Source organism: Rhipicephalus sanguineus, chromosome 9 (genome assembly GCF_013339695.2).
Source record: "Rhipicephalus sanguineus isolate Rsan-2018 chromosome 9, BIME_Rsan_1.4, whole genome shotgun sequence".
In the NCBI taxonomy this organism is placed as follows: Eukaryota; Metazoa; Arthropoda; class Arachnida; order Ixodida; family Ixodidae; genus Rhipicephalus; species Rhipicephalus sanguineus.
The window spans coordinates 27,024,871-27,052,305 of NC_051184.2; the positions used below are offsets into that span (position 1 = coordinate 27,024,871).

General features: G+C 47.9%; 2 protein-coding genes across 3 annotated transcripts in view; both read right to left on the reverse strand.

Moving 5' to 3' along the window:
• Positions 1 to 18,422, reverse strand: part of LOC119405402 (natterin-4) — a 35,766-nt gene extending 17,344 nt beyond the window's left edge. The window contains exon 1 of the mRNA XM_037672242.2: positions 18,128 to 18,422. Within this exon, the coding sequence (XP_037528170.1) occupies positions 18,128 to 18,422 (295 nt within the window). The remainder of the gene's footprint in view (positions 1 to 18,127) is intronic.
• Positions 18,423 to 26,491: 8,069 nt separating this feature from the next.
• The window catches only part of LOC119404829 (spindle assembly abnormal protein 6 homolog), a 38,535-nt gene continuing 37,591 nt past the window's right edge, over positions 26,492 to 27,435 (reverse strand). For both annotated transcript variants that reach the window (XM_037671502.2, XM_037671504.2), the window contains exon 17: positions 26,492 to 27,299. In XM_037671502.2, coding sequence (XP_037527430.1) covers positions 27,228 to 27,299 — 72 coding nt within the window. In that variant the 3' untranslated portion in view covers positions 26,492 to 27,227. The remainder of the gene's footprint in view (positions 27,300 to 27,435) is intronic.

Consider the following 27,435-nt stretch of genomic DNA (forward strand, 5'->3'; position numbering starts at 1 on the left):
GCCGACTCTCAGCGCGAGTTGCGTTCTCTTCTAAAAGAGCCGAAGAGGGCGACCCACTAGGAGGTGTTCGAGAGGACGACCCATTACCAAGTTCGATCGCTTCGCTACAATTCATTCATTCATTCATTCATTCATTCATTCATTCATTCATTCATTCATTCAAATAATTTATGGTCCCGATGTTAGTTCGTTATAACGAGGTTCGTCTGTATTCTAAGCTCAAGCGTTCTGACAAAAGTTTACGTGCCCCTGTTGGCCAGATTTTGCAGTTTCCTTTCTAGCTTCCTTGGCCTCTTCCACAGGCATTCTGTCATGGGATACGGTTTGCGAATGGCAAAATGCGTTGATACCTAAGGCAGTACATTCTAACAAGGTGTCTCACTAAGTCACGTGACCTCAGTATCGTATATATTCGCATTCTACCAGCACTCGTTAGCTCTGCTCCACGTTGGCTAAATGACGCTTAATGCTGTCCAGTGCTAGCTAAAGACGGCTGAACGATTGCTAATGTACAGTAGTGTTGGTTAGTCGCTAACGCCAAAGTTGCCTGCATGTAATCGCAGTCCAATGGATGAGTCCTTTCTTTGTTCATGGACATTGACTGTCGTCTCGTTACGCTGTATAGGTCATAGCAAGAGTGGACATTGTACATTACGATCAACTACAATATGAAACCTAAAGGCGCCTACATGCTACTCTGTATAGGCAGAATTCTCTGTTTTTCATTAAAGAGCTTTCTCTCTCTCTCTCTCTCTCTACAATATGAAACAACGCATATGATTAGACGCCTAATAATAATAATAATAATAATAATAATAATAATAATAATAATAATAATAATAATAATAATAATAATAATAATAATAATAATAATAATAATAAACTCATAAGATTAACATATCGTGGAGAGATTGCCTAAATGGGTCTGTTGAATTGTTCCACGGTGTCTAAAGCAAACGGGGAAGAAAGAAATTTAAAAAGCATAAAAAAGGTCTGGAGGTCGCAACCATCAATTATTAATGCAATTAAGTCATTTGAAGCGGTACCGGCCACAAGATATTAACCACTGTAGTTCGCACGGACGCTACTGAAAACCAGATGTTACACAGATTAATTTATGTAGGAAATCCGTCATCTCCCGCACCGGATGTATTCCGACATACTTTCGCGAAATTCTCCGCAGAGACGCAGTACAAGCCCGCGTGCCACTGGGTGCTCTGTAAGGGCTCAGAGATACCGGAGAACGCGGTGGCCGGAGGCGACGACAAAGGAGGCGAGGTGATATACGTGGGACGAGCACTCTGCAAGGGCGAGTTGCTTCCGGGCAAGGTGGTCCGCTCCCGAGGCCGCTGCTCCGTTCCACATGCAGGGCTTGAGTACTCGTACAGCGATTATCAGGTCGGTACTACTTCGTTAATTGGCCCTTTTCCTCTTTTCAAGTCCAATGACCTTAGATGCCTCACCAAACGCTAAAATGACTGTCTATGTCGGCGGCATCAGCACGAGCGATGAAAACAAAAAAATCACACCATCTCCCGCTATATACGAAGCATCGTTTCGGCATGTCGAGCCCTCGTTTCAGAGGGGAAGTGGAGAGGAGGTGTGTGGAGACGGTTCACGCATGCGCAGTAAGGGTGGTCACGCCGCACACCACCCGTCTGAACTCCGCCATAAGATGCTTCGCATCTAAAAATCGTGCAGCGACGTCATCATGACGTCACAAGTACCCACAATTTGTGACGTCACCATGATGCCATAGCGTGTCATCGTCGCTTGGTGAACCGACCACGGAGGCACTGCAAAACCACGTGAGGTGCAGAAAGTTTCCAATTCCTCCGATCTCGGAGGAAGTGCAAAACTAGGTTGGGTGCGGAAAGCTTTCGGGAGAGGGGAGGGGGGCGAGAGTGATCAACACAATTCGACTGAGAAGAAAAAGAAGACGCTTTCGCCTTACAATGGTCTTAGGCAAATGCGTAAGGGACCGCGTGGCTTTTCTCACCCCTTTCATCCCTCACCCCAATGTAGGGTAGCAAACCGGGCGTGCGCCTTTTTAACTTCCCTTGCTTATCTCTCTCTCTCTCTCTCTCTCTCTCTGCACTCGTATATATAATTTATTATTCTGTTCAGTAAAACAAAATGGCTGGTCTCTTCTTCACACGAATTGGTAATAACAAGAAAGTTAAGCGCATCTTCATAAGAAGCGGTTGCAGCTTTGTTGGAGATTAAGTAATGCAAAAGCGTAAATATGCACGCTTCTATTACAAATGAATAGTCGGATCCAACGCACCCTTCGGAATTTACCTACAGCCACGTTCTTTTGCATGGTCACAACGAGGATTGTATGTATGTATGTATGTATGTATGTATGTATGTATGTATGTATGTATGTATGTATGTATGTATGTATGTATGTATGTATGTATGTATGTATGTATGTATGTATGTATGTATGTACGGATGGGATGGATGGATGATGGATGGATGGATGGATGGATGGATGGATGGATGGATGGATGGATGGATGGATGGATGGATGGATGGATGGATGGATGGATGGACGGATGGATTGGTGTGTGGGTAGACAAATCTGCTTCCGACTTCATCATCTGCTGTTTTTGAAAGGTACTGGTGTGCAGCGGCGCGTCCCTGGCCTGGCAAGTGGCGGGCGACGGTGCCGTGCCGAGCGGAGCCATCCAGGGCGGCGTCACCTCGTCGGGAGAGCCGCTCTACATCGGTCGCGCCCACCACCAGGGCATGTTGCTCATCGGCAAGCTGCACCCGTCCCACAAGACTACGTACATCCCTTACAACAAAAAGTAGTACGGATACGCCCATTATGAAGTGTTGACGCTGAAGACGCTCAATCTGTGAGGACTCTAACGGCATCACCGTCTTAGTCCACACTCTGCCATCGTCGTCATTTTAGTAGCAGTAGTAGTAGTATTAGCAGCAGTAGGCGTCACGCAGGTCACGTGACCATATGGGAGTGAATAAATAAACAAATAAATAAAAAGTAATGGGGATGATGATGCTTATCTCCAAATGAAAAAAAAAATCGGGCAGTTTGCATTAAGCCGCGCAAATAAGCTTGGCACAGCGGAGCATGCGCCCGTCGCCGCTCGATCGCGCATGCTCCCCGTCGACCGCCACGTCTAGCTTCGAGATGTGTGGTTCCTCCTTGGGAGCACGCAGCCAGGCTATGCACTAGTCACTATTGGCCTCGAGGCCCACCACTGGAAACGCCGGCGCCACCGTCGGCGTGACGTATACTTTGCAGGACCACGTGGTCTCCGCGGCCGCGTCGGCTGCTTGTGGCGCACTGCCGCGTGCTTTGAAAACGAGTTTCAAGTCCCACATGCGCTGCGGTCTGTTCAAATTCGGAAGTTTTCTCTCATTTTCTACTCAACTGAAACCATTTTAATAGAGTGGCTGCCTCCGAAGGCGACGAACATGGGGCTCTACCGCTCGGTGCCGCAGCGCCGCGCTTACGCAAAGGAGCCCAGTGTCAGCCTGCACTGGTAACCGCGGGACAAGAAACAGCGTGAAGCATGGGTTGTAAAGCTAAGAACCGGCAAGTAGCCATCCGCTACGAGTCTTGTGTGCAACAAACACTTCCGCGACGAAGACTTTTGTTACTGCGTCGGGCCTGCGATGTCGGTGAGTAGCAGACAGCGCGCACTGAGACAATGGCTCGCGCGCGCTTCCCGCCGGCAAATGATGCTTATCTGCCACAGGATGGTAAAAGCGCTACATTTTACCACGTGCGATGCCATCTCAGAACCCTCCAATGCGACCTCCTGATCGTCGGCCCCGTGCTCAGCGTCCACAAAATCGGCTGCAGATGCACAAGTCATTGTTTAGATACGTTGAATTAAAAAACGCACTGGGTCCCTTATGCATTCGTTAAAGATGACTAGAAGGCGAAAGCCATCTTCTTCTTGTCAGTCGATGTACTGATTCTCCCGCGTTACTGTATTTCTTTCTTTTCCTAGGCGTCGCATGCTACTACATGCTCGGTCTCGTAGACTGGTTCTCCTTCCACCAGCAATCTCGAAGTGGAGAAGCTTTGGTCTATGAATTTGTTGATCACAGAGAGCGGCAAGTTCACTGGAATGCAAACGGAACGATAATAAGGAACATTAAAAAAAGGCGTCGCATTTGCTCAAGTTTTCTGTGAGCACCAAGCGAAACGAATACACTGAATAAAGAAACAGAAGCAGCGGCATTCGCCCGCTGAGAAGACCGATCAATACGCAGTGCGAGACAACTTGTCAAATGATACTGAAACGTACCCGAATTTAGACCGAAAAAAAAAAAAAAACACTGAATCGTCGGGACGGCAGATCACAAAGTTGTCACGCGCACCTAAGCCGCAGTTGTAAGGAAATTGTTTTTGAACTGCTCTGATAGCGTCCGCGCAACAGTAGTTGTTTGTTTACTCACAAAGTCTCATGTTTTGCGGCCTAAAGTTCACAGCGCGGTGCCAAAACGCGCTCGTAGCAAAAGCGAAACCAGCAGAACATACATGCAGACGCTCATACATGTAGAGTCGTCAGTCGTCGCGAACCCGTGCGAACCCGTGCTTGAGGCTTCTTTCTGTTATGCTCCGTTTGGTTATACAGGCAGTCTACTCTAACGAGATATTTCACATAGTTTGCACTCAGCGAGTGACTACCTTTCACGTAAGAAGCCGGTTCAGGGGTCTCCAACGCGGTGACAGCGTGAAGCGGGTGCTCGGTTTTCTGCAAAGAGACAGTGACTGTAGGCTATCTTGTGCTTTCAGTTCGTCGAAAATGATTATCTTGACAGTAAAGAACACAGTTCATTTCGAAAGTACTTACAGAAATGCCCTGGAGGGCTCCCGCGAGGTGTTTTTGTAGAGCGCCGACAGCAAAACCTACGGGGAGCGCGCCGGCAGCATCCTGCCTAGCACGCAATCGAGGCGCGTCCGATAGAGGGCGACTCCGTAACTCCTCGAGGCCAATAGAGCGGCGGTTGCGCGCGATGTCTCCGTCGGTGGGCGTGGCTTAGCTACTGCGCAAGCGCGGCTTGGCCAGGTGCGGTATCTGGTCGCTAGAAGACGCGATGCTCTCCTCCTCTTTCTTTCTATCTCTATTTCTCTCGCTCTACTCCTTTCTCTCTCGTTCGTTGATGTTATGTCTCTCTTTCTTTTTCTTTCCGCATTTCCTTTTCTCTTTTTTTCTCATTCTTTCTGTGCTACGCTTTACTCTCTCCCCTCCTCCTCACCATCACATCTCTTCTCCTCACGCTCACTTCCCTTTGCCACCCCCTTGCTACACTATACTATGCGAGGCTCTACTATGCTCTGCCAACGTGCCTGGATAGCCTAGTGGGTAGGACGCTCGCCTTTGGATCGAGGGTACATGGGTTGGAATCCCGGCCGCCTCGTGAAGAATCTTTTTCGGCAAGAACTTTTCTCTTTTTTATATCTTTCTTTCAGTCTCTCTCTTTCTTTCTCTGTACTCGTTCTCAGGGTTATTACAGTCCACGCCGTAGCGGTGACTAGTGGGACTTGCCCAAATTCTGTGGCACGTACCCGTTCATGATGATGATAGTTTTCGGGCACGGTCACACACTCCACACACTTTATGCCCAGTTAGAACAGCATCGCTGTTAATAAAACGAAATGATTACGATACTCGAAATGATGATGATGATGACAACTTTCCGTACAAAATACCGTGAAAGCGATTCGCACTTTCATGAATTACATTAATGAGAGACCTACATTAATTGTAAAAAAAAAACAAAGCAAGGCACCTGGGCGCGTAAGAGGGTCATGTAGATAACTGGGAGCGCACACTTAGCAGGATTCCGGCTGTGCAGACCGTAGAGTTTCCTATAAATACACTAGAGGGAATTCTGGCGTTAGTGTCTATGGGAGCTGCAACGCATGGAGCTTGAGCCAGCATGGAAATGATGGGTAGTACACGGATTTGTCTAAACTTCGTTCTCTCGGCTCCGTTTGGCTCCGCGTCGCCTGCATCCGCTTTGTCGTAAAACAAAGTTCAGCAAAAGTCAGCAGTTCCACTTCACTACTTTAACCCTTTTAGGCTCACCAACTCAAATCTGGTCACGAAGTTCACAACGATCCATTCTTTTATCTGAAAGAAAACCAAAACACAACAATAAACAAAGCCACAAGTGCGTTCGAAGACCGCAAGCACGAAGACTAGGCAAATCCGTGTATCATTCCCATGGTGGTTGAACGATCGCAGCGCCAGAGTCCCCTCTAGTTAATTTTAGGAAACTCTATGGTGCAGACGGCCAATCACGTGACGCGAGGAGTTCGCTGAAATGGCATCGCCTGAGCGCGCAGGTCACGTGATCTCGCTTTGCCCAATCAAGTGCAAGCGCGTATTTTACGACACCACGTCATCTCGCTAGCCAATCACATACACTCGCATGCACGCTTCAGCTTCGCTATCTGACGGTTTTCACTATGCGAAACAGGCTGAATTTTTCAAAATGCGCATTTTTTGGCTGTATACTCCCATTATCAGCGTTTAAACGCGCACCTACGCAATCGTATCAATGTGGCCATACTGAAGAAACTCGGATCCTTATCTTCATGCTTCGTACTGAAAGTTTTACTGCATATGCATGCTCATAACGCTGAGCTTTCTTGATGGTGCATCATGTGACCTTTCCCAGCTTTGTGCCTCTCTGACAAATTCCTGAAGTATCGCGTATGTGTGTAGTTCGAATCGGACATGCATCGCCGCTGCAACGACTGGTGGCGACAGCCGGCGAAAAATCTCGGCTCCCTCGTCACAGCTACGCCAGCTTTACAATGGCCTTCAGCAACACGAACGTGTGTACGCGGCGAAAAAAAAAAAGTCTGCTTATAAAAACTGTTGCGTGTGAAGACGCCAAGCTGTAAGAATGCCGCCGATGGTGGAATTTGCACATTTGGTTTGGTTGACGAATTTTGGTTGCAGCGCGAACTTGGCACAAGGACACGAGAACAGTGGCGGATCCAGAGGGGGGCAGTAGGGGCGATGCCCTCCCCCCTGCCTGCAGCGCCTGTCGCCCACCTCCTTTATGAAGTTGCTTCGGCTATCGTTATACAAAAGGGGAAGGAGAATCTTGTCCCCCACCCTCTACCTCTCTCTACCCTCCCTCTAGCATTTGTTTTCTCGTGTTTAGCACTTAACCTTTTGAAGCGCTGCATCAAAAACTACGTGAAACGAATAATTAGGCTGAATTTAATTGGTCCAGAATCGTGACCGTCGCACTTTTTCTAATTGCCATTTAAAACAAAAATATTACTTACGATAGTGTTCCATCTCCACCTGTTCCATCTCAAATTATTGTTTCTCCGAGCTTTCTATTCTTTTTTTTTTCTTCGAATCGAAAGTCATTGCGCCAGCAACGCGTTATGAACGAACGAGAAGGTGCACGGAACCGCTGGGCCGAAAGGAAAGCAGCAACAGCAGCAGCCGCGTCGGCTCCTACATTCCAGAGAGGTGGCTTTTCTGCTTAGCGTGGATGCCACGGCGGGCAAGATGGCGGACCTATGCGCAACTCTGCTACCTAAAGGTAGCATATACAGTAACTCTAGGCTGACCTATAGACGTCAGATTCTGCCCAGGCGGCGCTGCGAAAAACACCGCCACCAGCGCCCTCATCGTAGCGCAAAGATAGTCGGGTAGTGCAAAGATAGCCGCCCGCAAGCGAATGTGCATAGGCCGCAATATAACCCTCCTCTTTCGTTGGTGTCGAGGCGCGGTTTCCTGAAAATCAAGGACCTGGAAAGCTTCTTCCGCCAATCCACGCTTTAGAAACAAAGGAAGCTGATCAAAGCGAACTGCGAGTACAATGCAAAATAAGTTTTAGTTATTCCCGCGCGCTGCAACTCGCAAGTACAAGCGAGTATCACACGACACCGAGTTCGAGGCAAGCCCTCCGACACCCGTTAAAATCGGTTAAAATGCGTTAAAATCGGGTATATACGTAGGCCACAGCGATAAAGTACCTACATACACGGTCAATTTACTTAGCTATGCATCTTACGATCAGTGGTGCAAAACTCGGTTCATCAGGGGCGAATGGCTCCGGCGATTTTCGCCTTTTCAGTTGCATTCTCCCTTAATTCATCTCTCGCTTCCTGTGCATTGGAGTGTTTTATTACGCATCCTTAAATGGTCTCTTGATGGTCGTCTGCCGTTTGTATGTACTGCAAATGGGGATACGTGCGTGTCCACTTTCGCGGGGTACAATAAAGGCAAAACCGTGGCCTCCGAGATAGCTACAGCAACCGCGGAGGACACGGGCGAAACAAACCTGAAGGGGGTCACGACCAACATTCTGCGATTTACTTGTATGACGCACGTGGTGTTAGCTAGTTAGAACCAGAACTCTGAGCCTTCAAAACGTACGTACGTCCGCGACGCTGTGGCTGTGTTGTGACGACCAACTCGTCGCGGTGTGCGTATCACGCGTCTCCAGTCTGCCTCTAGCTGCTCACTTCGTGTTACACAACAAGCACCGCGGTCAGAGCCTCTGCTGACCTTCATAGTAAAGGTTACCACGGTTTTGCATCAGGGCTACGCGAAACAACAGCAGAGCCACACATTCATGCCACCGGCTGTGGAGAACGCGGGTACTTCGCTTACCCAACACGCTCGCAACGGCCCGTATCCAGCGCTCTCGCCTTTCTTCTTCGTACAACTATGGAAATCGGTAAAACTGAACGTTGCTATTCAGTCTTTTACGTCCGTGGCAATTCACAACGCAACAGTGCGTCTTTTGCGGAATTTCTTCGTAGCGTGCGGAGGGCTCTCGTCTGCTGCTGTTTTCGCCGTCGTTCAGGCGAGTGATCCAGCAAGCACTTCACGACGGCTCGGTGGCGCGTCCGACTAGCGGAGAGCAATTCACAGCTCTCGTTCTGAGTGCTAAATGCGCAAACACACGCGATATTAAGCTCAATCGTTGTTTCGCACTCGCTAGTTGCACCTGGTCCCATAGCAAACTGTGCGACAGAGTCGGTCTATGCACTACTCAATACTTCTCCGACAGGTGGCGCCACACATCTTGGAAACTCCAGAGTCTGACGTCTATGGTGACATAGTACGCAATCTGCAGGCTCGAATCGCGATTTCGTCGGTCGTCTGAATACAGCTTTCCATCCCGCAGGAGCTAAGCACCATTAGCCGCAGGGGCGTATCCAGGGGGGGGGGGGGGGCTTCAACCTCCCCACCCCCGACAATTTTCAATTTTGCTTGCGTATATATACACGCACACATACAAACGCACGCACGAACATGCATAAAGTATGGTTGAACCCTCCCCCGAAAGAAATTTCTGGCTGCGCCCCTGATTAGCCGGCGGAAGCGCGTGGGAACGATTGTCTCAGTGCGCGCTTTCTGCTACTCGCCGAACATCGCAGCCCCTAGGGAGTAGCGAACGTATTCGTCGCGGATGTGCTTGTTACTCACATGACTCGTAACCGATGGCTGCTTACCGGTTCTTAGCTTTACAACCCACGCTTCACGCAGTTTCTTGTACCACGGGTGCCGCTGCACGCTGACACCGTGCTCCGTTGCGTACATCCGGCACTGCGGCACCGAGCAGTAGAGCGCTGCATGTTCGTCGCCCCTCCGCATTTGAACAGACCGCAGCGCAGGTGGAATTTAAACTCGCCGTTTCAAAGCACGTGGCGGCGCTCCACAAGCAGCCGACGCGGTCGCCGAGACCACGTGGTCCCGCCAGGCACGTCACGCCGACGGTGGCGCCGCGTTTCCATTAGTGGGCTTCGCACCTACCAATAGCATGCCCAATAGCGAGGCGAAGTACAGATGAAGCATGCAAAGACAAGGGTGCAGTTATGAACCGCGTCGATGACAGTATGACTACGAAATAATAAATTTCTTGACACGTGTTTATTGCGCTCGAGGACAGTGCACAATTTAAAATTTATTGAGATATGCCATCTCTTTTTGCAGTTGTGCAACTGATGGGGAACTTACACACAAGCTGTCAAATTTTCTGATGTGATACGCTTCGATGATCTCTCGCGTTAACTGCAAGCGGTACTTATGCTCAAAGAGGGGCACGTAACCGCAGTCACGGCAGTGAATTCCGAGGTGGCCTTGAACCAGTCGCTCCTACGGGACGGGGGCACAATGGTTGTCCGGCCGCTGACTGGAAATATTGAAAGAAACGCCAAAAGCGCTGCGTTTCTGGCTACGCCTTTTAAAAGCCAACGGCAATGGAAGTTTGGAGCGAAATATGGAGAAATATATGCGGCGCTGCCGCTTCCGCGCAACTGTGGATAGGCGGTTGTCGGCGCGTACACAAGCGCACACAACAGCGCTTCGTTGTGAGCGATCTGACCCGATTTCCGGCAAACAAAATGCGTTGACTGCAGCTTTCTGGTAATACGTGCGCTCTTCATTCCGGAATTAGGTAATGCACGAAGCGCACCGAACGTTACTATCACTTGTGAGAGAACCGCATTCTGTCAACGAACGGGTTGCTCGCCTTCGGCAACAGTCGGCGTTTTCGCAATGGATGACGTTTTCTTGTTTTATTTGTACATGTTTAGCTTGTGTTTCACTACTGATGTAGCGCGACTGAATTAAGTATATACTTCTTGTTCATCTGGATATCCATAACAAAAAGAAAGCCCGTATTCCTTCACGATGAGTTCAAATAGTAGTTTGTGCCCTGCGTGCTCAAATATTCATCCGCATTTCTTATTCAGTTCTCCATGAAATGTACGACAGTTGCTAGGTTTACTGAGGAAAGCTGCGTGGCTGACAGCGCTTTAGCGCTACGGAGGCGTTTAACACGCACACGCTTGTTTTTATTCCAGCTCAGTAACAGTACACAAAGGTAACTGTACAGCACGGAGCTTTCTTCGATTGATTACTTGCACGACAGTAATGGAATAAAAGCCCGGTTATTTCACGGGACCAAAGTACGTTTTTTCATGCGAATAATATCCGCTGCCTTCCGTCGGTCTATAACGCAGCACAAACGCTCAAGATAATGTAAAGAAAAAAAGCTGTGGCTTCATGTGAAATTACTACGACATGAATCTAAAGTGCGCCGTTTGGATTAATTTGGGCCATCAAGGCTCTTTAATGCGTACCTTAATTTAAGTACACGGGTGTTTTTGTACACATTTCACCACAAGTTAAAATTGCGCAAGGCAACTCAGTTTTGTGGTTTCCGTGTCATTACATTTTCTGTTCCTTTTAGGGGACAATTTAAGTACCCAAGTGTCAGACGTGACTTGACAGAAATATTTCTCTGTGGTGGGACCAGCACCGTACACAACTAAAGCTCATCGCGTAACCTATAAACGACAGTGCCGAAGTTACACACCTAACCACAACGCGCAAGTGCATGAGAGCCTTTTTTTTTTTTTACCACCGAGCCGCTAAAAGGCTATATTCACATGAGATTTAATACTTCTCATCTTTAGGACAACACCAAGTGCACTTGGCAATGCACTTGGACCACAGAGCGGCGCGTACACTGATATGACTCTCGTGAACGTCGCATACGACGACCACACACAGCACTCTCGACAAGTGCACTCACTAATCTTATTACAGTACATATAGAGCCGGTCAAGGCCTAATGCTTCTTTGCATCGTGTTAGGCATCCGTAGGAGCGGTTAAAGTAGCACTAACGCAACGGAACAAACCGCCTTTTGAGGACCTGCATGACGTACGCGCGCATGCAAACACAACGTGGCTAGCAGACGACGCATGGAGCAATCCACACTCACGGCCACCTGGATCGGGGCGCGCGGCGGTGCGGCGGTCCAGGTGGCCGTGCCACACTCACGGCCACCTGGATCGGGGAGCGCGGCGGTGTTGCACGGCCACCGATCCAGGTGGCCGTGCCACACTAGGCGCGGTTCAGCCAGAAGCCGCCAGGCGGCGACTCCGCTCGATCTCGCGGCCAATAGCTTAACAGAACTTGTGGTGGATCATTGCACATGCGCACCTTTGTGATAATCGCTTTTGCGCATCATACTGTATACGTATATAGCATGATAGGTCACGCACAATGAACAGTGGGGTGTGTTCTTGAGTGGAAGCGTGTTTGGATGTGAGTGTGCTTTTCGAGTGAATGCAAAGTTGCGCTAAATATCTTCAATGTGGCAATCCCACTAAACTGGCCTCTTCATGGGCCGCAGTTTCTCGTTAAATTCCACGCGCGCCCTTCGAAGGTATGTTTCGCGGATTCGCCGCTTGACTTTTCCATCACTCGCATGGTCACCTCACGCGACGACACCGTTGCGGCGGTAAACGACCTGCATGGCACACGAAGAATCAAGCAAACAAGTTTGAGTACGCCGTCACTATCAATCCCGTGAGACAACAGCCGGAAAAGGCGCCTCCTGATTGGTTCGGGCAGGCCGCCGTGCGCTCGACGCTTCCGGCGGCGGGGGAGAATATTCAGTCCCGTGTGATAGGCTACACGCGTCGAAATTTTAATTCGAAAGCCTTCGATGCTTCATCAAAAGCGAAATTGGACGTCGATGTCAACACGAGGGATGCAAAACATCACGTCACGACGTCACCATGTGACAAAACGCCCAAATGTGCGACTTCACTGTGGCGTTATATCACGACGTCATCGTCGACTGGTCAAAGGGGGGTCCATTCCGCAGGCACTGCAAAAGCGCATAAAGCCCTATCACATGTACGCGTTACAACGCGTCAGCGTGTGGCGTGCTCTCTCTCTCCATAGGAACGCGACGCGACGCCGAGTCTACACGACACGCGCTGACGCGTTGTAACGCGGGCGGTGGAGGATCAATACATCGACTGCTATGAGAAGAAAAAGAAGATGACTATCGCCTTCGAGTAGTTTTAAAAGGTTAAATATTAAGTAAACAATCTTTCTTCAAATTGATTTCGAACCCCGTCGCCCCCGCCGAAATAATACCAATACGTTAATATCGTTGCTCTACTCACCTTTTACTGCACGCCGTGCAGAGCTTCCTTATGACTTCTAATTGGTGGAGGCCGAGATTTCGTTTGGCTAATAGTACGCTGGTGACATGCCGAGATAAACGATCAGCCGCCCGTAGACCCCCATAGCCTCAAGCGCCGTTCAAGCTATGGTGGAATGTCCTGGACCTAGAGGCCGGCGTGAGCTACGTCCCGGTATGTCGGCGTACATCTTCCACCACACGGGGGAATCTCTTTCCAGGTATCGCGGGGGGCGCTATCACCCGTCACCAACCTGGGCAACCTCGCACCTTGACCTCTTTTTTGAAGAGATCTCCCATGACCAAGCCGAGTGCTAAAGATGTTTTATCACAGTCATGGTGACATACCCATGTCCCTGAGGAATTATATACTCATTGAATTCGTGCGTAGCGTATAGCTCTATCTTAGTCGATTCGAGCGAGAGAGCGGAAGGTCATGGGGGTCATGAGTCAGACGGGAAAGTCTGAGGAGATGAGAAATACTCGAATGAAAACACACAGGGTCCCTATATCTCGAAGGCGAAAGCCATCTTTTTGCTATTCTCAGTCGATGTATTGACCCCCCCTTCCCCTTTTCTCACTGAAAACTTTCTGCACCTAACGTGGTTTCGCACTGCCTCCAGGATCGGAATCATTGCAAGTCTTCTGCACCTTACCTGGGTTTGCACTGCTTCCGTGATCGGCCCACCTTTGACGTAGCGGCAATGTCATGTGATGACTTCACGGAACGATGACGTCACAGATTTGGGCGATCTGTGGCGTCCTTATGAAGTCATCGCGTGATGACTTTTTGCATCACTCGGGTTGACGCAACGCTGACACCGCCGATGCCGACGGTCAATTTTTGCGTTTGGTGAGCCATCTAGGGCTTTCGCCTTAATAATAATTAATAGGCGCTATTTTTGACTCATGTATTGTCGATAGCGTATGACCTCAGGGACTGAAGTGCAAGGTTTTGGAGGTTTTAATTGTTCCCAGCGCCCTGGGTTCGTGTGATATCAGTGTAATTTAGGCACGAACATTTCACATCAGAGCCAACCTTATTTTTGCAGACAGTTTCGTAGCAACATGACGCGCCGATCTCAAGACCGCGCTCGCTATCAACTGGCACCGTCACGCGTGCCAGCTGGTTGGCGCGGGCCAAGAATGCATCGCCAACTCATCGGCCTACCGCTGCAACGGATCCAGCGAGTCGCGGCCGCGGCTGATTTCGTTCGCTTAAACCACGGCTGACAGCAACACGATCGCGGCGCGCGAATGCGCTAGTCACGCTTTTCTTTTCTTTTTTTTTCTTTTTATTTTGCGTTCGCAGGCTTTCTTTGCAGCTTGGAAAAGATGGTACACCTGAGACTTTCTTTATCGCAAATAATGCAATGGGGGGTTTCTGAAGACGCTCTCGAACTTGACAAATCCCATTTCTTGCCTAAAGTCAATATTTAGCAATTTAGTTAAATATTCCTAATTAACAAATTAATTCATTACAAAGCTAACAAGGTGGCTGTCAGCAATATGCAACTGATTTCATTCGCCTGCCTCTAATATACTGCATTTTTTAACCCTTGGCACAAGTTAGCTGGGACAACCGGTATATACTTCTCTCTATTTCTCGCTTCCTCTTTCTTTCTGTCTATATATTCTTCTCTTTCTTTCTTTTTATTTCTCTCTTTCTTTCTATGCAAATTTACACTCTTTCCCTCCTCTTTACCTTCACTTCTCTTTCTCACTCCCTTGGTATACCACACTACACAAAGCTGTTATGTTCTGCTAGCGTGCCTGGACAGCGCCGGCCTGGATAGCAAAGTGGTTACGATGCTCGCCTGCGGATCGTGGGCACTCGGGTTCGAATCCCGCCTCGTCAAGAAATTCTTTTCGCCAAGAATTTATCCGTTTCTTTCTCCCTCCGTGTGTTCGTTCTTTCATCCATCCATCACAGTTCATCCATCCAACGCAGGTCAAATCGGCGCGCGCGTTCTGGGAGCGATGCAGAAGAAAAGGACGAAGATAGCGCGTGTCGGTTTATGATGATGATAAGTTTCTGTTTGCGGATTACGACGGACGGAGTACTGACACGGATTTTAATATGTTTGAGATTATTGCTCTAAATAAACATACTGGTGTAGAGAAACCTAAGACGAGTTTTGTGGTGCCTGGGAATGAATCAACTATATTTTAATGACCGCTACCTTAAAAAGACACTTTCGGCATCGATATTGAGGGGGCGGCTTCTCGGTGACGTTTCATAGCAGTTTGACGTCACGGGGATACAGAAACTCGCGACGTACTAGCGGCAAATCCGTCATCTGCTCGTGGTGAGTGCACATAAACAACGATGAGTGAATTGTCGTCCAGTGACCCTGACAGTGATTTCTGCTATTTACGCTGCATGCCGGGCGTATAGCTTGCAAACTCGGGGGAACTGCGTTGACTCGTCGGGATAATGTCTATTGCGGTGGCGCTGGCTTGCAGATGCTCAGCGACGAAAACTTCAAAGTCAAATTAAAATACTTTTTACCTGTTCTCCGACTCCGGTGTGTGGACAGCGTTGACACTGCGTACCGAAGAAACGACAAATGTCCCTTTTGCGATGTCTCAAAAACGTGTCAGTACTCCTTTAACAGCTTTGCTGTTTAAAAAAGAAAGGTATACGTGCACACACTGGCGTGCGCAGGGTTACCCATTCAGGGGAAAGTTTGATCCCAGCCCCCCCCCCCCCCTTTCCCGCCGCAGTGGTTAAGTCCAAAAGACGTTGTGGTTGACGATCGATGAAAAAGTGAAAATAAAGTGATGAGGTTCTTCTCACAATGGCCTGCCTTTGGTCCCTGGCTTTCAGGGAGTAAAGACGGGAAGTGAACAGTTCTTGGAATGCGCAACATATCAGGGTCTTTCGGCCGCCATTATCGTCAAAAACCTGCGTCGCCATAACTTTGTTCGTAAAACAATGATGGCACAGGTCCGATGGGGCAGACTTCGCGGCCCCCGCTCAGGTGATTAGGGGGGCGGCCAAGCACCCCCCCCCCCCTTCTCCCCGCCACGCGCCCTTAGCGCTACAGAGTCGGCCGGTGCGTTTCCTCCCCGCTAGTGCCGCGATCGTTGGCAGAGATCGCGCGCTTTTCCTCACGCATGGAACATACGCCGCACGGGGCGGTGTTATCGATTTATACTATATAAGTAACATCAAGGCGACGGCAAAAATGAGCCTGAAGTGTCCAGATAATTTTAACAACTAAATCAAAAAGCTGAAAAAAAGTTATAGGTGCGCGCCCGCCTATTGACGGCGACCTGGGCGACCGCATTGAAGGTCGCGAACACCTAAAGCCGCATTTAAACACACACACCAAAGGAGCAACCGGACACCCTCCCAAATACATTATCCCAGACAAGTCCCCTCCCCTCATACAGACGACTCATCCTCCCCCCCCCCCCAACCCTTCCCCGCGTTCTGGTCTGGTAGCACATTCCCAAAATCGAAATTGTGGATAACAAACATCCGAACTTGAGAAGTCAGACTTGTCTCACGGGTTTATTAAACTGTTCTCATGCTGCTGTGCATCGAGAAGGGGGGGGGGGGGGGGAGGGTGACGGAAAGCAGCAAATGTTCATTTCGTAATCGTAGATTATTCAAGAAATATCGGTTTACTAAGTCAAGGTTTCCGTCCCCCATGGTGCCATATTTTCTCTTCTTGGTGAAAGTGGCGACAATAAATTGTAGAACTTGAAAGTTTTAAGAAATCATCTGACCCTGCAGCAGCAAAAGGTGGGTGGGGGAGGGGGTGGGGGCACAGAAGGCATGCAGTACAAGAATATTTACTCATCTAGAAATACTGTTAGCCCCCTCTCGAGGATCATTATAAGGAGGGACATCTTGTCCTCCGCGGATGCGCGGCACATAACCCCGGACGAGCAGCCGCAACAGCCACTTTAAACGTCAATAAAGAACATATAGAAGTCTATCAATCCCGCGAGGCAATGCCGGGCCCAGAAGCCGAGGAAACGGCCACAGCCACCGCTCTCTCTCAAACCGAGCTGGAAGCCACCAACACTCAACAGGCGTGTCCAAGCTTCGATCGCTATCGACAGAACAAACACGCTCAGAATCATCAGCCAAAAGCCGTCAAACAGACCAGTCACGATCATCTGTGCGCCAGCTCATTACGACATTTCTGGCAACGAGATCGTCAACAGTCTAGTTTTGTACCATGACGTACGTCGCACAGAATATTAGAAACTGACCCTCAGCTATAGAACACACACTCCCGCACACAAAGCAACAACCTGGAGAGAGTAGGAGAGATTACTCCGAGCTCGATGCACAGTCCCATTCCCGACAAGAAATCAGCTGATACCCATATACTGAGTTTTCTCCACAATGCCGCTTCTGCGGAGAACCCGGGTCCCTTCAACATATGGTAGGAGGGTGCTGGAAATCGCCACCATTACCACACCAACGAGCTTTTGGAGAGAGTCTTGGCCAGCTCCAACCTCGGGGATCAGTTTTAGGCTGATCGCGAGAGAACAGGACGCTGCTTTCAAGCTCAAAGCATCCTGTACTCGTGTCCTGAACTATAGCCGCCTCTTCCAAAGCTATCTTCTCAAACAAGGATGTTTATTCTCTCTCTCTTTAACCCTTTAGGTAAAGACACTCTTATACAACGTCTCGCATCCGGAAGTTATACACACAGACATACAAGTACGCGTACGAAATAACACAACCAAGCAACACGACACATGAATTTAAATAGCAACAAACAAAGCTCTGGTTGATGACGACAATAAATCACATAAATATACATCAAACAAGCGCACGAATTTATTAAAATTCCTATTTACTGCACCCATGACGGGGCAATTTATCCCTCGGGAAAAAGAACATCCTTTTAAATGACTGACGATTAGTTTCGGCCGCTTCTTTCTTTTTTTTCCCCACTCATACTTTCTTTAATCACTTCTATATAAAGTTAAGAAAAAGTTAAGTGATTTCCCCGTGCTTCACTTGGTCCTCCTTTCCTGTTAGCTTCTTTACAATTGTAACTATCAGGAATCGAGCGTATCGGTTCCGCGATTTCTCGTTAATTAATTGCGCTGCCCCGAGTAAAAAGAAAAAAAAAAAGCACGCACAATGGCCACCGCGGTTTCTCGTAGGCACTCACCGTTACGAGTCTTCCTCCGACGAGCACAAGGAGATCGCACAGTCCAGAAGAAGTACGGGAACAGCGACGCATCCGCCGCCGAGGAACACGGAAGCGGCCCACATTTGTTGAAGAAACGTCCGTCGAGCCGAGGCCCCTTCTCCGATGTATTCCAGCCAGAAATTATTTTGGCGGGAAAATCGAGGTCAAGCGCCGCGTGGGCACGTTCTACCACACGTCCATTCTCGCCAACTTTCGCTGATGCACGGATGCACTGCGCCCAGAGTTGCGCCCGGCTATCCCCATCTGTCCTCATTGTATATCCCTGTAATTTGATTCGACCAATAAGAGCATACGTGTGCGCACGGCACTCACGGTCGGACGATTAGTCTGGCCAATGGCCATACGCTAACGACAGCGCGGTCACGGAGCACGGGGACGCGCCGATGACCGACGGCGCCAGGGCCAGGGCCTGCCGGTGCTGTTTGGGGACGCGACGGCGCCAATGCCACGACCAGCGATTCCCCGCATGGCTGTCCCAGCTGTCCATCTCACTCGATGATCGGGATGGCGCCATGTTGGTTATGTATCGTGTCGGTATAATTCAAGACAAAAGGGCAGGCGAGCTGGAATGCGGACTGTGAAAAACGGCCGAATCTTTCAGCGGTTCGAAGGCGCAATGCTTTGACTTGCTGTAGATGGAAAAGCAGGTTAAACAACAGCAGAAGGTGTGGCCGCCCGGCTGGATGGAGTCGTTCGTTTTCAGCGAAAACGCGTTGTAGCCTACTGTACGATGTCGCATTTCGACGCTGCTGTTGGTTTGCACAACTTAAGAGCTTGCGAAGTACTTTGTTTCCGAGTGGAGCCAAAAATTGGCAAGCTCCTGAAAACTCCGGTGCTTGGTGGTAAAGCAGCTTTTTGCATACTAGATTATGGTATCGTTTCATATGTTTTGTAAAAAAAAAAAAAAGAGCGCTCGTGTGTCTGTGTGTGTGTGTCTAGACGGGTGGATGGATGGGTGTCTGTGTTTGTCGCACAGGTTCTGCATGCCGTCTAATCTGCCTCCTAGAGTATTTTAGTGCCCGTAGGATAACCAAGCAGCACTTGTGCGGCATGTGCATGCGAATGATTGCGTGCTACACGGCGTTTGTACTTAAGTCAACTTTCGCGATTTACGATGCACATTTATTTACGACATGGACAATATTTGCCTCACGGCACTTGCTCATGCATATATATTGCATGACCAGCTTGTGTACTGTCGCTAATGATGTAGGTCATTCTACCTTCAACGACAGACGCGTGTGTCAGTATATGTCAAAATGTTGAGTGTAACGTTGTGCGTTATTTTTTTCTGTCCTCCTGGCTAATTAAGCATCTGCCAGGTAACATGTACACTTTCCGTTTTTATTATCATGTAGTATGTGGCTTCTTATGGCACGTGTAAAGAAATTGCACGCACTATATTTCCCGCTAATGCTGTGGAGCTTAAGATTTATTTAAGCACATTGCTCGTTTATTTACTGTTCACTAGGTGCGGTTAATAATTTTCGCACTATGATTACAAGATGCACGGTACATGTTATTAAGTCGATCAGCGGTCCCGGTCAAAGTGTCCGCTTTGACCCGCGTCCCGCGTAGGCGGTGGCAACACGAGTGATGCAAAAAAATCATCACGTGATGACGTCACCTCATGACGTAATAATGACGTCACATATCGCCAAAATTTATTACATGAAACGTCCCATGATGACGTCATCGTAGCTTGGTCAAAGTTGGGCCGATCCTGGAGGCAGTGGAAATCTAGGTTAGGTGCGCAAAGCTTTCGGGAGGTGGCAGGGCAGGATAAATACATATAAAGCCAGTGGCGTAGCCAGAAATCTTTTTCGGGGTGTAACGGTAGTGATGATAGCTTTGTGGTCGCTGTGGTAGACCGTGATTGCTTCCGCGACCATTTCAGCAAGACGAATTTGTTCCTTTCGTCGAGCACGTTGTATTCACGCTGTTCTTCTGGTGTCCTATAATTTCCGTGGTCTAACCATGACATCAGCGGCGGATTATCCAGGGTTCAAAGGGCTCATGAACCGGGCCCCCTGAGAACCGAAAAAAAAAAAAGGGCACACTTCGTGAATTGGTTTGAAAAAGGTTTCCATATTGACGTGAACAACGCGTGTAATACACGAGGACGAATACCAACTAGCCCGGTCACACACCTTGAAAAAGGTGACAGTCCTGCTGATTTCCCCTGATTGAAACAGAAATTATATATTTTAATCATGAATGCTTCGAAAAGTATGTTCTTTGCATAATGTGCATAATAGAGATGCAGAACTATCGATGGTACTATCGATACTATCGATAGCTGAGTCACTATCGAACTATCGATGGTGAAAAATACTATCGATAGCCCTATCGATAGTAAAAAAAATTGATGGTACTATCGATAGTATAAAAACAACAGCGCGGACTCAATGCAGAATAAACTTGGTTCCCCGCGCGCGTGGTATAGTGCAGCCGGAGGAGCAGGCCATAGAGTTAATATACTGACTCTAGAGGAAAAGCTCCCCATAGGGCCCATGCATTGAAACCTATAACCGCATGTGTTCCGCCATGATGGAACGAAACGATCGTTGCCAGCGTTGCCAGACTCTGAGACGCTCGCTATATTTGACGGTAGTAATCAGTTTTAATCTACCAACCTAAGCCAGTTACGCGCTGTTCAGAGAACATCAGCTGTGTTTTGATGCGTGAAGCCGTGTGTTAGTGTACGGTTGTCTGTGCAGCTGGTCCGGTTGATAACAGTTAAAATTTCCACCTGTTTGTGGTTTTTACTAGGCACTCCATACCAAAGTTTCTCCGTTCGCTGGCACAAAGGTCACTCGACAGATTCGCAGCTCGAAGCAAAGTCCGTAGGCCGTGGTCGCGCGCTGATTCGACTTGCAATGGCGAGACACCTGTATCCACGTTCTTTTTCAGCTCATTGCTGCCGTACTTCAGTGCAGAGAGCCGTAAAGCAGAAAAATGTCGATTGCAGCATGCAGCGGCGAATGTGAGTGAGACATCTCCCGAAAGCTTCAATCGAAACTAAAGTTACACGGCCCACGAAGCTTTATCGCCGTTAAAAAGTATTAAAAAAATCGGTTCCGACTAGTTCGTACATAACTTTCAGGGCTTGTCTCATCTCTTCTTTGCCGTCCGTCCTGGTTTGCACTGATGCACTGAAGTTTCCAGCTCGAAAGAAAAAAGGGCTGTCACATGAAGTCGAGTGGTATGCGGCGAGAGAAAACGCACACAACGGGACACTATGACAACTACGAGACACACGACGCGAACGAAGTTTCAGGGGCTTTAACACGACGCGCAAACCGGCGCAATCGGCCGCAAGCACACACTCGCGTTAGAGTGTCGCGTACTCGCGAGCATGCTCGCGAGTGTTGATATGGTGGTGCCATCTAGTTAACTAGCCTGCAAACGCTCCTTTCCGCGCGCAGTAAATTGCATAAATAGCCGTCGTATTCTTTCGTAGAAGTATTCAAAATAAACACAAAACAATATCCGCAAGTTTTTAATTGTGCAGATGCTCCTTTAGGATTGATATGTGATGGCAAGAATGACAACGTTCCAAGATGTCAGCGTTCTTGTGGTTATAGGTCTCGCGGCCCAGCTTTTCCTCTAGAGTCAGTATATTAACTCTATGGAGCAGGCTGAAGGGCAAGAAAGTTGACATAATTGTGTTCTTCACCAGTGTGCTTTGCTGACACAGCTGTAGCGGTAAGGAAGCCTTTACATGTGGTGGGACTGCGCGGCTTCAAATTGATATTGCATTTTATGATTTCAAAATAAACAGAATAAAATCAAGAAGTTAATTGTAAGGTGTAACTGGTTGCTTTTGGATACGAATTTATTGATGGATATGTTCCGCCATTTTCACTGCGGAAATAATTAATTTCTCTGCAAAATTTGCTCATAAATTAAGCAAAGCTAGTAGTAGGCTATCGCAAATATTTTGGCAATATGGTTGGCCAGCAACCGCATCATTATTCACACCACTATCAATAGTATTGCCACGTGGTTGTGGCGGTGAAGGATGCTGCAGCATGACTGGGAAATACGGAGCTCTTTATTTGGGCGAACTTGTGCCCAGAAAAGCGAAACTCAAAATACAAGCGATACATGCTGCGCACTAATACGCCGGGAACAGTCGTCAGCCTTTGAGTAATCTGATCATCGGTGGAACGCGTCGTCCTTTATACATCAGTCATCAAACCTTCCAGCATTATCGCTGGTGCTTGCGTAAGCTCTCGAATAAACTTGTCTATTCGCTTCTGGCGCGCAATCTTAACAGAATAATCTCAAACCATTGTGAAACTTCTCAAACATTACAGCGTGGTCTGCGTCAAACGTTGCTAACAGTTTTTGTGGGTGAAACCCGAATACGTCAAAACAAAGCAATAAACACACGTGGCAGTAATATCGATATAGTAATATTAACGATGGTACTACCGATTGCACTACGGATAGTTTGTCGACAGTAGCACTATCGATAGTTTGTTTACAGTATCGATAGTTTCAAAAAAACTATACTATCGATAGTCAATTTACCGACAGTTCTGCATCACTAGTGCATAATCCTGAGGTCAGCTTACGGTTCGCCCGAAACCATCCATCGCGCATAGCGATGGTGTTTATCCAGCTGATGGACACAGAGAGCAGCCCGACCGGGATTTTTTAAAAAATTTTCGGAACGCGCAATGCGAAGGCGCATAGAGCGCGGTTTCGGTTTGAAATCTTATTTCCAACCGTTGTGGAAAAGGTTGTAGAATGAATACTTACCAACTAGCTCAGCTCTCTGTTATTCTAAGGTTGTAGAAGCTCTGAAAACTGAAGTCCGATAAGAAATTACATCCGAGCTTGCGAGTTCCAAGTAGCTCTCTTTTGATTGATTCTACACCTGATTCGAGTCACAAGGATGAACTTACAGTGGTCGTTCGCTACGTCGCTAACGATGAGCCCACAGAACATTTTCTTGGGTTTTTACCCATGACCAGTCACAGAGGGCAAGATCTCGCGAAGTCAACGCTCGACTTCTTAAAGAATCTTGGAGTTAATAGGCACTGTTAATCCGGCCCTGCACGGCAGTCTTAGACTGAAATCAATCGCGGGAAACACACGAGGGGAGGAGGAAGGGCCGTTTGACGTCATTTGAAGCCCTCGCGTGAAGTGCAAAGCAGCTGTATGGTGGCTATAGCAGCTGCAACGTAATCTTTACCGGGAACGCGTGGGAGGGTGTTCCCATTGTTCACAGGCGCCTTATCATACAGCATGCGGTTTTGTTGCTTGTTTTGTGGTTTTCTTGATTGAAACGAGTACTGAGTTCTATGCGTATGCTTGATTGCAAAGAAATATGCTGTTTCCTTTTAAAGGGCTCCTAAACCACCCAGAGGTCGAAATTTAGTTTTGGCGTTGAAGTTGTGGACGAGTCTACAGCGAACGCTAGCGGAGTTACACGAGTTTGCTCGTTTCGCTCTTCCCTTCGCTACGCTGCGTTCGTCTGCTCGTCTGTCCACCTCTCCGAATGCCCCTCCTCAGCGTCCGAGGTGAAAACGCAAGGAGCGCGCGCATCTGCTATAGCAAAGGAGCACGCGAGCGTCTGTTGGTGGTTTAGGGGCCCTTTAACCATGGCGTTTTGTGTTTCTGCCACAGAATTTTCCGACCAACGAGAAGTACACAGGTTCGCTGTAAAAAAAGAAAGTGATCAAAACCACGACGCGCGCTGACGAAGGGACGCATCTTCTTGCCCCGTCATCATTCCCTTCCCTGCGTAGCTTTCAGCGCGCTCACCGTATACGAAAGGAGAGAGAAAACGCTTGAAGCGTGCGGCAAATCTCTCTAACTCCGCTCGTACTTGACAGATTCTAAAAGTTTTTGCGGCATGTAATTCGTGAAGTGCCATGTGCTAAGTGAGACTATTCCGTTATAACTCAGAAAAGTATTGCAGGAACCCTTTAAGTTCCCGCAACTTATTTCAAACGATTAACAAGAGATGTGGTTGTGAATTGTCTTTGAATATTTGTTTTGCTTTTTATGCTACCTTTCGAGTTTCGAGCCTCTCTCTCGAGAAATATTTCTTCGTTGTAACCGATATCATGGCGGCTCCAGAGTCTTCGGTTTCGTTATAAAAGAAGAATAAATGCCACTTATATGAAGTTCAACCAAACAAGTTCATATTTAGTTCGTTATAACCAATAATTCGCTATATCAGTGCTCGTTATATTGAGCTTAATACAGTCGAACATGCATATATCGAAACGCACCTTGTATCTTTCACACCTCCCTTTCACAGTGACCTTGGTTGGTGTGGGATCACCGTCTTGGAGAGGTGAAGTACTGCATCATGAAACTCACGAGCGCCGTCAGGAGGCGCTTCGGTAGCCTCAGCGCAGCGGGGGCTGGCTCACCGATTTCCACTCCATTTCGTTTCAATACAGTCTGAGTGAGCACCTTGTTACAGTGAGAGACACGCCAGCCGGCAGTGGAATGCCTTCGCGCGATTACGGCTCCAGCTACGAGCTCAGCCTTTCACGTTCCTGAAGCGCTGTGTAGTGGTGTATGCATGAGCAGAAGTCTAGGTTGCCCAATTGCTGGAGAGCGCACACCTTGCCGTACGTTTCTCTCCTCAAAATGACGACGCTTTTAATGAGCGCGTATTGAGTACTAGTGATTATGAGCTTGTTGATGAAATCTTTGCACAGGATTCACCATATGCTGTGTCCGGGTGTATGTTAACTACTTCAGCTACCTCAAAGGTTTATTCATGATCATTGAACTAATTTTGTAAAGACATGTTTCACTTTCGTGTCATACTGATTCCTATGACAGAGGGATCAACCACTTTTTTTTTTTATTTCACTGACATCTGCACGAAGCAGGAAGACAGGAATACCCAATAGATTAATGTTAAACTGTCCAATCAGACGTTTTGCAAATCGATCTGCAACTTTCTAACGAATCTTACCTAATTAAGCAGAACACAATAAATTGTGCGATGTACTCCATGCAATAGTGAGGAACATGCATTTAGTCATGCCGTTATAAAGTGTGCCGGCTTATTTTTAAACTCTGGCTAGAGCTAACTGAGGCACCCTGTATATGCAATGAGAAAATGCATTGTTGAATGTTTTATAATTATTTCGACTATCTGGCATGCATTGAAATATCGAGCCGACATGAATTTAGCAGCGATAGCCAAGAAAAATTACTTATTGTGATTTTCTGGCGGTCTCTTGCAGCTATCATTTTTCCTCAAATAGCAAGGTCACCAAACAAGAAAAATGTATTCGTGCGCAACTCAGTACAATTTGGGTGTTAGCCGTTGGACCACCAAATGTGTAGCTGAGTGTGGCAGAGACATGGAATGGCAGAAGTATATGAGTACGGGGCAGCTTCAATTGTTTGAAACAAGGTTAAGAAGAAAGCAGAAAGCGGCCCTAAAATAAATTATACAGGAAGCCCCAGTCAACTCGGCAGGAGTTTAAAAGTATACTGATGCACTTTATGATGACGCTACCAAATTTATGTTGTTCATTACTGCATGGAGTAAATCCCACTATTTATTTGTGTTCTGCTTAATTGTGTAATTAGGTAAAATTGATTAATCAACTTCTAAAGCAATGAAGCTGAGCGAAAAATTTCAATAAGAAGATTCTAGATCGATTCGCACAACGTCCTATTAGACAGCGTCGAACTTTCTATTAAGTGAGTATTAGTATTTTCTGCTGACTGCAGGTGCCCACAAAATTTCATACTGGGACTCTCCTTTTACTTCAATTAACAGATCCCCGCTTGCCATTTTGGTGGTATTATAGCCCCCGTCAAGTATCAAGGCACAAAGAAGGGTGCGATGTTTGTTGCTTCCCTTTCAGTGCTTCCAGAATGATTAACATGATACTTGGAGTAGTGGTCTCTCTTGTTCAAGGAGAATTGATAGGCTACATCGACGCACCTCCTTTAATTGGGGCGATTGTTCGGCAGCTATGCCAGCCACTCACTTTCGGGCCCAACAAGCGGACGCCAGCTGTAAGTGGCTGCTCTTTTAAGAAGTATGGTTTGTCCTAGGTTGGATAGCCACATAAGGTTAACCCTAGCCACCAGGAAAAATTGAAGTAGAAGAGAGAAGAACAAGGAAAGATAAAAGTAAAAGAGAAGCACGAGGATGCAGGAAAAGAAAGACTGGAAAAAGCGACTGCCAATTTCCCGTGGCTGGGTCAGCCCAGGGGTGCAGTCTATGTGAAGCTGGGGCCAAAGGGTTGTGTTGCCTCTGCCGGGGGACCTTAAAGGTCCAATCACCTGGCATCGGCTCAACACCCAGGTTTCAATTTTCCCAGCACACGGCTCAGCCTTTAATTACAATTCGCGTTTAATAACAAATTTATACATTATCTTCATAAACTGAAAGAAAAGACTTTTCTTGTTTAAGTTTCTTCTCACTGCAGTTCATGTTGTAAATACATAGTGCTTCGTTATCGCGAGTCCACACCTACAGAAGAAGATGGCGCTTTGCTCTGCGCAGAGGCGTGTCGTACCCGATGAGGCTGCCATAGCAAGAGTGCCATTTACCGTGCAGATGACCTCGTTATTCTTACGCAAATATAACGAAAAGTTACATTTCTCGGCAACATCAGCATTCTGAGGACGTTACTATCCGCTTATAAAATCTAATGCTAATAATTGACACAACCCAGGTATTCTCGCATTAGATATGGCTTCAATATTACATTCGTATAACTAGACGTCAATAAAACCCACTCTCGCCAGAAGCCACTGCCTGTGGTAAATCTGAACCGCAGGATCTCATCGCACATTCCGATCTTGCTCACGGAAACAGGGCCGGCGGTGATAAAGGACGAACCTACTCCACGTAGGCGCACAGAACTTTACAGTATTCTCCATTCAGAAATGGATATTTGATTTAACCAATCTGTTTCGCTTCTCGCTATACTGCCGTCAGGACGGCTTAGTCTTGGCAGTGGCCGGGTGGAAGAGCGGCGCTTGGCTCGCAGCAGGCGCCCTTTGGCGATCGAATGCGGCCGACCCGGCCGGAGTGGTTGCAGTGGTCAGCGGATTAAGCACCCTCTTTGCCGTTGGGTCTGTCGTCAGAGGCTGCAGAAATCGTGGGTCGACCAGTGGGGTGTCCCTACGGTAAAAGTGAGGCAAGACGGTCAGGACGAGTAAAATGAACGAATTCAGCTTAATTTGGACTACACGCCGCAAAAACCCTGTTAAGGTACCTTGACAGGTTAACGTATGCTGACAGGTAATGTAAGTGAATT